The sequence below is a fragment of the Sciurus carolinensis genome, chromosome X, assembly GCF_902686445.1.
Source record: "Sciurus carolinensis chromosome X, mSciCar1.2, whole genome shotgun sequence".
In the NCBI taxonomy this organism is placed as follows: domain Eukaryota; kingdom Metazoa; phylum Chordata; class Mammalia; order Rodentia; family Sciuridae; genus Sciurus; species Sciurus carolinensis.
Genome location: NC_062232.1, coordinates 93,731,387 through 93,747,130, shown reverse-complemented (window position 1 = coordinate 93,747,130; position 15,744 = coordinate 93,731,387). Strand labels below are relative to the sequence as shown.

At 38.8% G+C, this 15,744-nt stretch overlaps 1 protein-coding gene across 5 annotated transcripts in view; it reads left to right on the top strand.

The window, feature by feature from the left end:
- Amot (angiomotin) overlaps positions 1–15,744 on the top strand; it is a 64,797-nt gene that overhangs the window by 35,070 nt on the left and 13,983 nt on the right. For all 5 annotated transcript variants that reach the window (XM_047536032.1, XM_047536033.1, XM_047536031.1 and 2 more), the window contains 2 exons: positions 2,926–3,071; positions 15,061–15,210. In XM_047536032.1, coding sequence (XP_047391988.1) covers positions 2,926–3,071; positions 15,061–15,210 — 296 coding nt within the window. The remainder of the gene's footprint in view (positions 1–2,925; positions 3,072–15,060; positions 15,211–15,744) is intronic.

Sequence of the window (15,744 nt, the reverse complement as noted above, 5' to 3'; positions counted from 1 at the left end):
GTTCCATTATGACTGGGTCTCTGGAGTTACCTCTCAGGTTTGTCCACACCAAGCCTCCAGCAAGTCATCAATTATAGTCCAGGTTTTCCTAATTCTCTACTGGTTCCTCCACAGGTTCCTGCTCATGCAATTCTAATCTGGTAAATTGTGATTCTCTGTATCCACCTGTCTGTCTCTCCAATTTTGAGGACAGAAGTTTGCCTTGTGAACTTACTTCTCTGATGGATCTAAGTAAAGTTGTTGATATTTCAGTTTGTTCAGCTTTTTAATTTTGTTAGGACAGAGTGGTGACTTCTAAGTTACTTGTATGCCACAACAGAGAACTGAGGTCCTGTTATTTTGTTTTAAATGAAGGGAAATCAAGACATTGTTGACAGTTGGATTAACTGAAATGTTCAAGTCAACAAAATTAAGGAATGGTAAGGGCTAGAATCTTGATCCTGTTTAAACTTCTCAAAAAAGTTTCAGGACTGGGATATTTATTGAACCATCCTTGCATGACTAAGATAAACATCGTTTCATTTTGTTATTTCATTTCTTGGTACAGATTTTAGCAGATTATGTATTCTCAGAAAAAAGCATACCACTTCAGCCAGATGTTCATTTTTATTTAAACAGTGTCAAAAGAACATTCTTAGGGTTATTTTAATTTTCTCTACTTCTGTGATTCTTTCTCCCATTCAGTTCTTATATCTTTCACTTATCCTTCTTTTTTTTACTTTTTTAAAAATATTTTTAGTTGTCAAGGGGCCTTTATTTAATTTATTTACTTATATGTGGTGCTGAGGATTGAACTCAGGGTCTCACACATGCCAGGCAAGTGCTTTACCACTGAGCCACAACCCCAGCCCTCACTTATCCTTCTTAATGAGACTCCTTAGTGGTTTATGTATTGCATATATATATATATATGTTAATCTACTCCTGAATGTGACTAACCATTGAACTAATAGAATCAACACTTTCAGGAGCTCTTATGAATAACAGACACCTAAAGTTAGGACCAAGCAATAGAATCTATTTGGGAGTGATAAGAATTGCCTTATTGAGATTCAGTGAGAATCAATTCCAGTGGAATATTCAAGTGTTCTGATCAGCTATGGGTACTAGAAAAAGGGACAGCCAATATAAAAAGGCAGTTGAGGTAAGAATAATGTATGGACCAAAATATGAGTTTTGTTTAGAGACTAAATATAAACCTGTATAATTTATTAGAATGCACAACTTGTATCCATCTATAGATATTTTTTCAGTCCTCATGATACAGGTGTTGCCTGAGCTCTCTATAAAATCCAAGCCAAAAAGATCATTATGGGCCCACTAAACTCTTTCATTCTTTTTTTTTAATTTTATTTTTTATTTGAGCTTTATAGTTATACATAGTAGTTGGGTTCATCCTGACAAAGTAATATATGCCTGGAAATCTGTTTCAGTTCATGATCCTCCCCTTTCCCCTCCCGCTTTTCCCTCCTGTCCTCCCTCCCCTCGCCCATTCTCCTTCCTCTACTCTTCTAGACTTCCTTTTACTCATCTATTAATTTGTATTTGATTGGTTCTTTGTGTTATCCTATCCTTCCCTCCCCATTTCCTTTATTTCACTCTGACTTATGTATATGAGAGAAAGCATCCAACCAGTGAAATTCTGAGTTTGGCTTATCTCACTTAGCATGGTATTCTCTATTTCCATTCATTTACTGGTAAATACCATAATTTTAAAGTCTTTCATTCTAAAGTCCTATATTGTATCTATACCCGCACATACACATATGTATGTATATACATATATATACATGGCATGTGTGTGTGTATATATATATATATATGCAAGTACCCAGGTATATCAGCTTACTTTAAAAAAAATTTAAACTTTTGAACTCTGATAGACTTAACTGTTAACTCATCAGAAAAGAAGAGTCTCAAGTAGAGGATATTTTGGGGGTGAAACGTTTGCCTGTATTCCTCTGATCCTGATGTTTCTGATCCTGATGTTTTCCCTCTAACTCCTCCCTATTGTTTCTGACAATCCCACCACACCCAGTCTATGCTGCAGGAGAAAGAGTGGGAAAGAGCATAGCATGGCTTCTAGTTTTATCTCACTCACTGTTTAAAGACCTTGACTTTCCAAGAGGAGCAGATTCTGAGATAAAGTGGGCTATGTTAGGGATGGTTTTGGATTAGGATTTCCCTGGAGATGATGTGTTGTCAAATAGACCTCATCTCAGTTAGGAAAAAAAATGTTAGTGTGTAAAGGGTGGGATTTGACATTTTAGCCACGTTATGAAATATCATTTTTTTTACTACTGGGGATTTAAACCGGAAATACTCAATTGACCATTGAGTTACATCCCCAGCCCTTTTTGGATTTTATTTAGAGACAGGATCTTGCTAAATTGCCTAGGACCTTGCTAAATTGCTAAGGCTGGCTTTGAACTTGAGATCCTTCTGCCTCAGACTCCTGAGATGCTGGGATTACAGGCATGTACCACCATGCCTGGCTATGAAATATCATTTTTAGATCTATTTAATATACTGTGATGAGGAAACAATGGGGACAATTTTATTGGGCTCAATTGCTCTTTTTTCAGTGCAAGAACATTTTGAAGAAAAAAATTGAAACAGCTAATTTTCTCTTCCTATATATGTGTATATGTATTTATCCTTTTTTGTATAATGCTTTATACTTTTTATGACTTTTGCATCCACTTTCTCACTACTTCTGCACAAAGACCATTAAGTGACTTTTCTTAATTTACACAGAAAGTTAGTGGTAGAGTCAGTGTGATAGTCTAGATCTTGGGTATAGTGGTTCTTTAATCTCTGTGCTAGAAGAGTAGCATGTCAAATGGGTCCAATTTTTCGATTTTGCTCACATAAGGTTTTGAGCCAGCTCTGGGATGGAAGTCCTGATGTTTCATGTCTTCACAGATAAAGAAAGCCAGCGGGAGAAGGAGAAGCTGGAAGCGGAGCTGGCCACTGCCCGTTCTACCAACGAGGACCAAAGGCGACACATTGAAATCCGAGATCAGGCCCTGAGCAATGCCCAGGCCAAGGTGGTAAAGCTGGAAGAAGAGGTATGTTTTTCTCAGGTAGCATGTCAGTCTAAGGGTGTGAGAAATGGGAAAAAAAGAGCACTGGGCTACCATCTTGGTGAACTGGCAACTTGTGCAATCTTCCAACAAGAATGGATCATCTTCTGCTTCTAGTTAACAGTTGTGCTGATGTGAGTGGACTTTGAAGTCTTTTCTCTTTGCTTGCAAGTTTCTCTTTTGCTACAGAATAGGAAATCACTAGGATCACGGGGCTATTTCCATTCACTTATATAATAACATGACTGCCCTCACACTCCAAGTTTTACTATATACTTAATCCTGCTTGTGAGATATATATTAGAGTGCTTTAAGACTTTTTTTTGGAAGAACCAGAAAATGATTCCAGATATTTTAAGGTACTCCAAGGATCTTGAAATGAGAATGGTCCTTGTATCCTCACACTTAGTGGGAAATAAGTTCCCTCTTAGTCCTAAGTCCCCCTCTTAGGTCAAAAGTGCATCTTCATGGTCATATCTTTTGCTGTTGGACTTGGCATATTTGTTTGGGAAAATAAGTAGCCTTGGTAAGTTTGGGATAGGATAAGACCCAATTTATGTCAGGAGAATGTACTGACCATGATCTTTGCTGTGGCTTAATGATTAGTTTTTAGCATGTAGTTATGTGATGGGGGTGAATTTGTCAGTTATTAGTGGAGCCCCAAAACTATGAAGCATACAATTAATGTATCTTATCAGTCTTGGTGGAAATGTTACTTGACTGCAACACTAAACTATTCATGTCAAATAGAGGGAACTTTGCTGTTGGACTGTCCATTGATTAACCTTGGAAGTCAGTTGACATTGTACTAGAGTACTACTAACTCCTAGATGCTTTGCATTTCTGGGAATGGATATGTTCCAGCAAACATTGATGTTAAAGATCTTTGTAACTTGGTTAAACAATTTTTGTATCTCACTAAATTCTATGCTAAAGTTTATACAGTTGTAAAGGAAAAATGCCTCCATTATAATAAGTTGAAAGCTTTATAAACCTGAAACAAAATTAAAGTGTTAGGGATCAAATAGCATTCTGGCTGTTGTATGTGAGGTATCTGTCCTGCTTTTATTCATTGTCTGCTTCCTGTCCCTCAGTAAGAATGGTTCTAGTTCCTGGATATCTCTTGACTTGCAGGCTTCCTCTGCTTTCCTTTTTGGGTTTTAAAATGCTTGCTGTGGTTGGGCTATGGGCTCATAATTTACCAGGAGGTAATGCCACCTAATTCATGATATCCTTTAGCCTGATTGATTGTTAACTTCAGGTTGTATAAAATGAAGTTAAAGTCTTGCTTCATTGGTTGTCCAACTCATAAATATGCCAGTTTGCTTCATGGAAAGTGAGGAAGTTTTGCATTTGCCAAATGTCTGGGTCTAAGGAGCTTAACACACCCTTTAGTCCTTCAGTACACCTCATATATTCCCTTCCCTCATTTATTTATTTATTTATTTGCAAGGGAATTCCAGAGAAAATTATAGACTACAGTAAGACTATATTCTTTTAGAAAAGGGTACACTAAGAGACCTGCTGAGAAGTAGCTTGCTGATGGTCACATGGCAGGTCTTGGGTAAAGCCAGGAATAAAACTGGTGTCTCATGACTTCCTTCTCTAGACCCTGCTGCCTATCTCCCTGTCTGAATCATCCTTTGGTTCAACTCCCAAAAAGAAAATGTGGGCACTTGTTCAGATTTAGCAACCTCTGCATCTTTTTAAAACTACCTTTTTATTGACAGGTAATAGTACATCTTTATGGGGGTATAGTGTGATGTTTTGATCATTTTATGCATTGTGTTATCACTCAGCTCAGGATATTTAGCTTATCCATCGTCTCGATCACATAGCATTTCCTTGTTATGAGACCATTCAAAATTCTCTCTTATAGATATTTTGAATTATACAATACAGTATTGTTAACTGTACTCACCCTCTGTGTAAGGGACCACCAGTATTTATTTCTCTTATCTCTTATCTCGTACCCATTAACCCTATCCCTGCCTCTCCAGTACCCTCCCTGGCCTCTACCACTTTACCATTGTTTTACCCTTTAGACCTCGCTTTTCAAAAGACTATAAGAAACTTGTCCAAACTGCTTTGAGATTATGGTGTATATATAACCCTGCTGCCTGTCTGGGAAGGGTACTCGTCCAGTTGGAGATAAACGGGCAAAATACTGCAGCCTTCCTGGTTTTCATTGTTTGAGGATACAGTGGTAACTGGTTGTTATTCATGGAAATAATATGTGTGTAGGAAGAAGATGTTCATCTGTAGTTCCCACTGAGCAACCCTCGCGGAAACAGTTGCCTGAAATATATATCTGGCTTCAGACTTCTGAGGCTTTTCTGGGCATTTGTTCCCGAGATTTTCTAGTAGTTTTCCAGGGACTTGCCCCAAAATATGTAGCTTTACAATTTAAAGAAGTTCTAAATATTGGCTGGGATTGAATGAATGTTGTCTAATACCTCAAATGAGCTCATCAATTATTGTTAATTTTTTAGTCTTCATCCAACTTGTACTTTCCTATGGTTTCAAATTGTTGGGGAATTCTGAATTGCTGTTGCTAAAGGAGGTGGAACTTTTGACTGGAAGAGTAGGCTCACAGCCCTGCCTCTACCCAGTGCAATCTCAGAGGCCACATGACATCTTCCACACTGAAGCCAGATCATATCTCTTATAAAGGTTTGCAAAATCGTGTCTGGGGAAAAGTAGACTAGTTCTTGTGTTTTTGCTTTGTTTTTAGCAGCCTATCAGAGCTGGATTTGCTCCTGGGTGGTGTTTGTCCTGTCTTTCCCATATGTTCAAAGGAAAATTTTCCTTTCTATCATCCTCAAATGTAGAAATTGTTAAGCAAAATTTTGCTTTTCTGCTGTGACTCAGTTACCATTAGGTCTCTGTCATTCTGGGTTAAAATTTTCAAGGACGGAATATTAGGGAGGTATTTAAAGTGTGTATAGCTCTGGAACAGAACTGGTAAAGGGTCTTCATTGTGGTTCCTACACAAAATATCAGTGAGCATTTCTAAAACAACAAGGGTATTCATGAGTACAAGCATTATCTCTCTGATGGAGAGGAAGGCCATGCTTGGAGGCAGAAAGATATGCTCGATGATCTGCCTATGTCCAAGATAAACACATAACTTAGTTATGGCTCACAAATGGCAACCACAAACTTCCCTTTTTTCTCAGGCCTTCGAAGTTCTTCCAGTGAGAACCTCTCTAGTCTACTTAGTAAATCATAATTAAGGGAAATTTCTCAAAATGGGCCTTTTGCATGGGGAATGTTTTCTCAGCTTTCCAAGTTCAGGGTCACTCAGGTGACTAGTTCTCATTGCATCAAGATGGTCAGGGAAAGATTATAGCTACTTCATTGGTTCAAGGGCCCTTGTGTTCATTTATGTCTTCCTCTCTAGAAAGGCCTCATTTAGATGGCTTCCCTGAAATTCATTCCATCCTTCTAATCCCATTAAGTCCCTTGTCTGCGGTTCTCTGCAATCATCAAGCCCTATACAGAAATGTGGTCTCAGGCTCACAGAGAACCTTTCTCTTATAAACACAACTTCCATTCTCTTCAGATTTCAGTGTTGATTCTTTCATGGACCCAACTCTGCTGACAACCAGGGAGGTATCTTGCTGGGGAGGGGATAGACCTGTTTTTGGTGAATCACTGTGATCCATGCCTTGACACCAATCTACAGCCTGTACAGCAGGCAGCCAAACGAGGTAAATGGTACTTTTCCGTCTTCACCCTTATCTTTCGGAACACGTAGGTCCTATTGAAGTGGAGGCTCATTAAACTCCAAGTCAAAAGAGCTCTGTGTCCTACAGCAACCATGGTATTCTCTCATTCAAAGAGAGTCTCCCCACCCCCTACCAATTTAACTTCACTGGAGAGTTTCGACGGATGCCTGGCATATCCTCTCACAAGGCTAAAGGCAACCCAGGCTTCTGGCTGGCTGCTGTCTTATGAGAATCCAGAATTGAAGCCATCGCTTGGGTAATTGTTTTGGGGATGGTGGGAAAAAGGCCTTGGCAACATCAAAGAGGGAAGATGCTGGGTGGGGGAGGGTTACTGAGCAGAGAGTGCACAGGAAGGGATACAGCAGAATGTGGGAGGGCTGGCAGAAGAATCCAGTGAGCCTTGTTCTTTGGCTTAAGACTAGAATGAAAGCCATAGAGATTCAGGAAGAAGCGGCCCAAGTGTTAACCTGTTCTGAACTTCAAGTGGCTGCTGGATGATTTTGACATCACATCATTAGCTCTTGCTGGAGTACTGGGAGCATTTTGCAAAGTCCTTTGCCACTCCACCCAGTTCTCCCAAACTTGCTTTATTTTCTTTTACTCCATTTCCACCATTCTTAAGGCTGATATTTCTTCCTTATTTCTAGGTCCCTTGGTACTTCTTTATGTGTTTTTTCTCTTTTTTGGCGGGGGTGGGATTATTAAAGATGCATAGTATTCTGCTACCAGACCTATCGACCTAATGCCATACCTTGTCTTCTTCCCAGTATTAGAGAAACATGTCTTAGGCATAGACATTTAGATGTCTAATACTCCAGAATAAATTTCAAACAATAGGATATTGTTGGTGTAGGTAAAACTTACACAGTGGTCATCATGGGTTATAGATTTGGATAGAAGGTCTGCGGGTGTGAATTCTGTGTGCATTTAGAGTGTTGATAGGATTCAGATAAAATTTGTATCTACCCTGGCATCTCCCAGGGTGTTCTGCTAATGAATTGTGGAATTGTGAATTATTTGAAGGGCATTTCATCAAAGGATGATACTTCTCATATCTATGGCAGTGTATTTTCTTTGTGGTAGGTGTCACTTTATCCAGTATGCTAGCAAGCAAAAAAGAAAGAAATCATGTCCCCATCCCAAATAGAGATGGAATGACCTCTCTGAGCTCAATTCTTTCAGTCTTATGATTCTGACTTTTTAAATTCCCAAGTTGGAAATCTTATGGATTTCTCTTTAGTCTTCTTTATAACATGAGCTCTGTTTCCCATATAACAAGTTTTTAGAGGTGGCATTTTGCTCTTCGATTCTTTTAATATCCACCAGAGGACCACAGTCTCTTGGCAATGAACAGAAGCAGCATACTAACAACAGAGTAGTGTTACCAAATTACTTAAGTGTAAACCCTTACTTGGAGCCAAGGGCTCCAGGGTAAGACTAAATCAGATCAAACTAAAATCACCAAAGACTGTCACGGAACAACATAGAACTAGTCATATGAAGGAGAGGAGCAAAGGAAGTACAGTTAATTTGTGCTGCTGATGAAACTGTAAACACTAGAAAATAGAAGGGAAGAGACAAATCAGCCACAATGAATGCACTGGACTTAGTTCTGTGCTCTTAGCCTCAATGTCCTTCAGATGGAGTGTTTGTATATGTTGATGTTCATCCAGCTAGTATTAATAGTTTACCCCCTCTACTTGCCTCTCTGTATTTTTTAACCTTTAAAAATATTTACAGATATTTTATTATATGCCCCTAGGAACCGTGCAAGTTTTATCTTTCAGCAGATTAGGAAATTAAAGTATAGACAGATTAGACCATATAATTAGTGATAAATCTAGGGGAAAACTCAAGATACCTAACCCTGTCCACCAGTGAATAAATTAAAGAGTTAATGATTAAGTCACTTCCTTGCAAATGACTGAGACAAATGTTTCACTTTAGAAGCCCTAGAAGTGATTTTGTATATAGCTATCCTTTAAAAAATAAGTTTGAAAGACACCCACAGTTGTTGGAAGGAGGAAAGACTTGCCATCACGTGGTATTCACTGCAGGGATCAGATTTTCCTGAGTCAGAAGCGGGTTAAGGAATCTGCCAAATGCTTGGGAACGGGTTCAAATTATTGCAGAAGTGTGATGGGAAAATATGATTGATTGAGCTCAAGAGTATTTGCCTTATTCTTTAATAGGTTCTATTTCCACCATTCTTAATGCTGCTTTTTCTCCTGATTTTATGATTCCCTTCTGAAAACTTATCTCTGGTTAGGAATGATTTAAAACAATTATCTTGACTTGTCCAAGCAAAGTAAATACATTTGTGGAGGTGTGTTTATTGTTTGTATATTTGCAATGTTTAGCTAATCTAGAGTATGCTGGTTTTTGTTCTTGTCTGTAACAGTTATTTAATATTAGTTGGTCACCAAGAATATAGAGCAGTGAACTAGAACAAGAAGAGAGCTACCAAGGGAAATAGTAGGGACCTACCCTTATATGACTGAAGGGATACTGACTCCAGTGGAGCAGGAACTTTGTCTTACTTCCCACTACATTGCTGCTGCTCTCAAAGGTAGAGTAGGACCAATACATAAAAAGCATCCAGTAAATTTCTGGTGAATGCATGAATCCACACATGAGTAAAATATTAAAAATGACTGATTATAGTGTGTTCATGATGAAAAGCTTTCACAAAAAGCAGCAATCTGGTTCAGGAAAGATTATTCAAGGAAGAACTCTTGGAGAGTTTAGTGATTTTATGAGGAAGAATAAGGAAATGGTCTGGCTGATATAAGGTTTGATCATTTGTATAATGGACATGGTAGAATTTTAAGGCAGTAAGAACCTAGAGCATTGAAGGCATTTTAAGTGGCCATACCTTAGTTGGAAAAGGGACAGTGTGAAAGTAGACTAGGTAGTGAATTGAAATGCACTAAGCATTTTGAGATATAAATGAGAAAGATAGACTTTGGTCTAAAGAAGCATAGGAGGAGGTGTAAAGGTGCTTTGGATATAGTAAATATCTAATAATTATTAATGGAATGGATGTGCTAACAGTAGTTGCTTTTACTCTTAAATAAGATAGTACCATGGTATGCTACTTCTGGAAGTTTGTTATAGCACCTGAATATAAGATGCATTGATAGAATGTGCACATGTGTGCACAACCTGAGTGTATAGATACAGAGAGAACTGAAAGATCTGTTAGGTTGGTATTGTAATAATTTAGTTGTGAAATAAAGACTTTTAAATTATTCATATTGGCTATGAAAATGAAAGAATAAGAAAGATGTTGGTTAGAATTAAGACATAGTAATAGTTGGATATGGTGGACAAAGGAAAGTGGGAAGAACAATAATTCCAAGATTCTGAAACTGGAAAAGTGGGTTAAGTGGTGTTGACTGAACCATCAAAAGGATAATATTTGGGGGAAAGATGAAAGCAGTCCTAGGGCATGTTAAATTTCACATTAAGACATTTTGCAGTCAGCTCGGGATCTGTGACTAAAGACACTTTGAGAACATTAAAATGTGAATATAATTGGTTGTTAAAAGTGTGGCATGAAGGAGCTGCCCTGTGGTCTAAAGTGTTGAGCAAATTTTCTCAACCTTGGCATTAAGGACATTTAAGACTAGATAAATCTTTGGTGGTGGTAGGAGGCAGGGACTGTCTTGTATTGTGATGTTTATCATTATCCCTGGCTTTTATCCACAAGTAGCAACCATAAATATCTCTGCACATTGCTTAATGTCACCTGCGGATGGGTGTGGAACTCACCCCAGGTTGAGAATCATTGGTATAGAGGCAACAAAAGCAAACTATCATAGATTGGATCTTTGAAGCACAGTAATGGTAGGGTGGGTGGGTTGGGGGAGAAGGTGGATCCAAAAATCAAGACAAAGAGTAAGAATAATTTGAGGAATCATATTGAGAGAACATAGATTTAGGGAAAGGAAAGGAAGGGAGTCTTTAACAAGTTTTTGAAAATTGGCATTTGGTAAAAAAAATTTAATGAATGAATGATTTCCACCATTCACTGAATATCCATGGGGGAATTTGGTTGAAATGATGGATTTACTTGGAATCTTCCTAAGGGGCTCATAGTTACAAGTCTTGATTAGAAACCTGGAGTGAGTGATCTGTGGTTTTGAAAATCCATTTTCCACATGAAGACCTGAACCAGTACCATGGCTTTGGGAATTTTCAAGTGAACCTTCACTTCCTTGAACACTAAAGACATAGAAAAATTAATCATCTAGGATCCTATGGAGAGTATACATATCACATGGTCTGAGTTTTGTATGTACACACACACACAAACCGAAGCACAACTTTTGTTTTTATCTCCAAGAATGTTCCTATATAGAATTCTAGGATGCTGTTTTGCCTTGTTCTCTTGGACAGTGGTCAGTGTTGAGGTATAAAGGGTACTCAGATTTACAAAACATTTAGGAGTTCAAATACCTTTAGAGGTCTTTTTGGATTATCTCTGTGTGTGACATCAAGTTTTACTGAGAAATGTTTACAGGGAAAGTATGATGGCAATAGTTTGAACAGAGAACACCTTGATTCCTTGTGATGCTTCATGGAGCTGGGTCTTATTTATTTTTTTAACTTCTTGAAACCTCATGGGCCAAGTCATTTTGAAGAGAGAGAATATTATGTCCCAAAGCAGCGAGGGGTGAAACAGCCAGTTATTTGGGAACCGTACTGATACGTCAATTATGAAAAGATGATGAAGGAAGATAAGGTAGGAGACCCATTCTCTAGGGAAGACAGATAACACACAACAATATTGAATATAAATACACACACAGCTGTGGCAGTCCTTTTCAAATGAAGTTGTAGGTAGAACCCCCTAATGCATAAAATGCATAATAGAGGAGCCATTGAATGTGACCACCTGCACCTCAGCAAAATGCTAAGACTCTGAATACAGTTTGAAAACCTTTCCAAGAGTTGGCAAAATTTTTCTGTAAAAAACTAGATAGTAAATAGTTTTGATTTTGTGGACCATGCAGTTTCTGTTCAATTGCAACTGCTCAGCTTTGCCATTGTACCTGGAAGACAGCCATCAACAAAATGTAACTCCATGGCCAAAGCTGCATTTGGCTTGCTGTTGAGCTTTTTGGTTTTCCGACTCCTGAAACTCCCCACGTTTTCATTTCTTTTAACAAATGGAAACTCTGAAGCTGAGAACAGGGAAGCAAGTTGCTGTTAATTGCAGAACTAAGAGTAAAATCCTTCACCTTTCATTATGCTGTCAAATAGAAATTTTTGTTATGTATATCTGTGTGGACCACAAGCGAAGACTTTTTTGTCATAAAGTGGAATTATTCCCTCAAATCATGACATTTTGGAAAGAACATGATGTGCTTGCAGCTCCTAGTGGTTGCTGCTAATTCCATCTCCAGTGAACACCTTTGCACTATTAGGATATCTTCAGCTCCGCTGCCTGAACTGTTTGAGGTCTCGTGTCTTCCTGGGGGAGAATAGCTATATGTTTTTTTCTTATTTTTTATTTATTTATTCATTAAAAAAATTTTTTTGGTGCTACAGATTGAACCCAGGTGAGCTTAACCATTGAAGCACATCCCCAGCCCTTTTTTATATTTTATTTAGAGACAGGGTCTCACTGATTTGCTCAGGGCCTCGCTAAGTTGCTGAGACTGGCTTTGGACTTACAATCCTCCTGCCTCAACCTCCCAAGCCACTGGGATTACAGGCATGTGCCACCATGCCTGGCTAGAGTTGTCCTTTTCTATACTGATATATCTAGGCACTAAGTATTTACTAGGTGATCATGGTGTTTATGAGTGAGCTGTACTTTTTCTTCTTTTAAAGGAGGTGAAAGAATTATGCTGGCAACAGTAGTCCTGGTACTTTGTAGAGAATCATCCCAGTGGTAAACCATAATGGGATTTTTTCGTGGCCTCTTCTGTGGAATTTGTCTGACCTGCATGACCATCTTCAGCCCACTCAGAGAACTCCCTTGGCCTTTATTGATTTTCCCTTCCATGTGGTTGGCTCAGTGACTTCTCTTACTGGGGTGTTTTTGTTACAATATTTAGGTTTCCTTTTTCAAGAAAGGCAGAGCATGGAGAAATCCACATGGCTCTTGATTGCTTATTTTTCAGTTTTCTTAGCTTACATTGCAGTACTTTACCATCAAGGCAATAACTGCATGCTATCTAAGTTTAATTGCCTTTAAGTATAACTGCTGTAAGCCTTCATAATTATGGTTAACATTCTCTACATTAGTGTTTCACTGCTCCCTTAGGGTTTTCAGAGTGATTCACAAATAAATGGATTCAACTTTAAATAGCTCATGAGGATTATAGAACCCCAAAGGTGAAGGATGGAGAATATTTCCTGCTGTCCAATTATTCAAAGCTTTGCAAATAGGAAGGCAGAGGCATCCATGACCTTAAAATTTTGGTTGCCCTATTTAGTGTTGTTACAAATAGTCATGTATCCCAGGAAAGAAAAGTTTAAATTTATTGAGAGAAAGAGTATGATGATTTTGTTTGTTTTATTTCCTAGGAAAAGACCTAATAGATAAAAACACCTAGGCTTAGAATTTGCCTCTACTGGTTTACAAGACTAGATTGAATGAAGCCTGGAATGAAAGGAAATTTCAAGAAAGTATAGATAGATAAAATTAAGGTTTTTTTCCCCAATTACCTGGGCAAAGCATAACACAGGTCTGGTGGGAAAATATAAGTTAGGTTTCCTTCCACCTGGAGAAAGTTTAGCAATTCTAATTTGGGGGAGGGCAGGTCTAATGCAAGGAGTGTATCCCCACTGGTACATGTCAGTACTGTCTGTATGGAAATTCTAGGGAGTGGCAAATTGGAATCATGACCACAAAGGAGTTGTCCGGTTTCTGCAGTGGGCGAGTCAGATTGGTCCTGCTGCCTTGGTCCCAGCTAAATGGACATGGGTAATGCTGGTAGGGTGGGTAACTTCTTACATTGAAGTTGTCTACCTAGGTAGCTCAAGGGCTTGGAGATTTGTTGAAAAGTCAGAGTTGAATTCCTGAATTCAATTTAGGTTGAATTCAGTTCAGGTTATTGATAGTATTTTCAATTGTAGTCTTAACAGTGAAGGTCTATCTCCCTAACTTTAGCTTCCATGAGAGTGATGACAGATGTGCCCCACTTGGAAGAATTTCTGCTTTAGAAAGAGTCTACTGGTTGATTTATTAGCATTGAGGGGTGTCACACAGGTATTTCGAGAAGCATAATCTGTTCCTTCATGAACAAGGTGGCATGGCTATCCTTTCCTCTATCCTCTTGGGTGTCGAGTTCTTGTTTAAAGAACTGCAAGGGCCTCCTCTTTACTTCCTTACTGTGGAGCCAGGATTTTACTTATAAATTACATCGGTACAAAGAATTCACTTTATTATCCACAGTTTGTTTCAACTTTTGCTTTTGGATATGAATTATAGACTTGCAAAGATGAAGAACTGTGTTTGACTCAGGCATAGTTTGAGTGATTTGAATTTTTAGGAATCTTTGAAAGTCCCAGAATAAAAAGTTGAGAGGCCACAGTAGAGAGTCATTGACTCAGGCTGAGATAGAAATCTCAAGTAATCTGTGACCTTTTAATAAAGAATGAGTAGGGCAGTCCTGGTCAATGAGGAGACTAAAAACTTGAACTATTGAATGGTAGCTTCCCTTTTGAGAAGCACAAGAAACTTTCCAGAAGAGCAGTGATGGATTATATTGGGAATTATCAGGGACAGACTACAAAAAGACAATTCTGGCCTCCTTGTAGTTGCTGACTTTCCCACCTGGAAATGGAACAGCTGTATAAAATGGGGTGGGTTTCTTTTTCATACCAAATTAAACCTTTTCCCCTAAAGAGTCCTGCTAGCCCCTTTTTAACACCTCTACCCTAACAAGTGAAATAAGCTATACTTTCTCAAGAACATTGCAGTTGAGAGTGAAGAAGAGCAGATACGAGAACATCCATTAAGTGGGCACCTGAAAAACTTGCCAAGACACACTATACTTAGGGGAGTAGACTTAGGGAAGACATTGAGAAGGATAAAGAGATTAAAAAGCGCTCCTGATTTGTATCCTTCTTTGCATCACAAAGGACCTTATTGCCATTCATTCCTTTTTAGAGCTGAACTCTAGGACAGGAAGGGATCTAAACGACTGGACTTGGGGGCTTCATAACTGACTCTGTTTCCCTCCTCTTTCCTTCCATCTTGCAAATCTCCCATCTGGGATTTCCAGTTGAAAAAGAAGCAAGTGTATGTTGATAAGGTGGAGAAGATGCAGCAGGCCCTTGTACAGCTCCAGGCAGCATGTGAGAAACGTGAGCAGCTGGAGCACCGACTCCGGACACGTCTAGAAAGGGAACTGGAATCCCTCCGAATCCAGCAGGTATGAAGAACCTAATAAGAGAGAAAGAGAGAAGGAAATAGATGATTCCTGGTTATTTTTCAGTTGGCATTTGGCATGAACACAAAAAGCAAATATTTGCTCATCTTCACATTTTTTTGCCCCACATGACCTCACTCAAGGCTACCTCCTTGTTATAAATAGGATACCTGCTTCCTTAACTTCCTATTCCTATTCCAGCACCCACCCCCGCCATCTCCAGTAGTAGGGATTGAACCCAGGACCTCATGCATGCTATATAAGTGCTCTTCCACTGGGCTCCATCAGCCCTTTTTATTTTTTATTTTGGGGCAGGGTCTCACTACATTGCTTAGGGCCTCAATAAGTCACCGAGGTTGGTTTCGGGCTTGTGTTCCTCCTGCCTCAGCCTCCCTAGTCACTAGGATTACATGGGTGTGCCACTGTGCCTGGCTCCAGCAAACTTCTTAATGTTTATTATGATCTTGCACCTTTTATTTTCACAGGAACCAAAACAATAGACCCTATAAGAAGTGAAGCTACTATACAAATAGACTC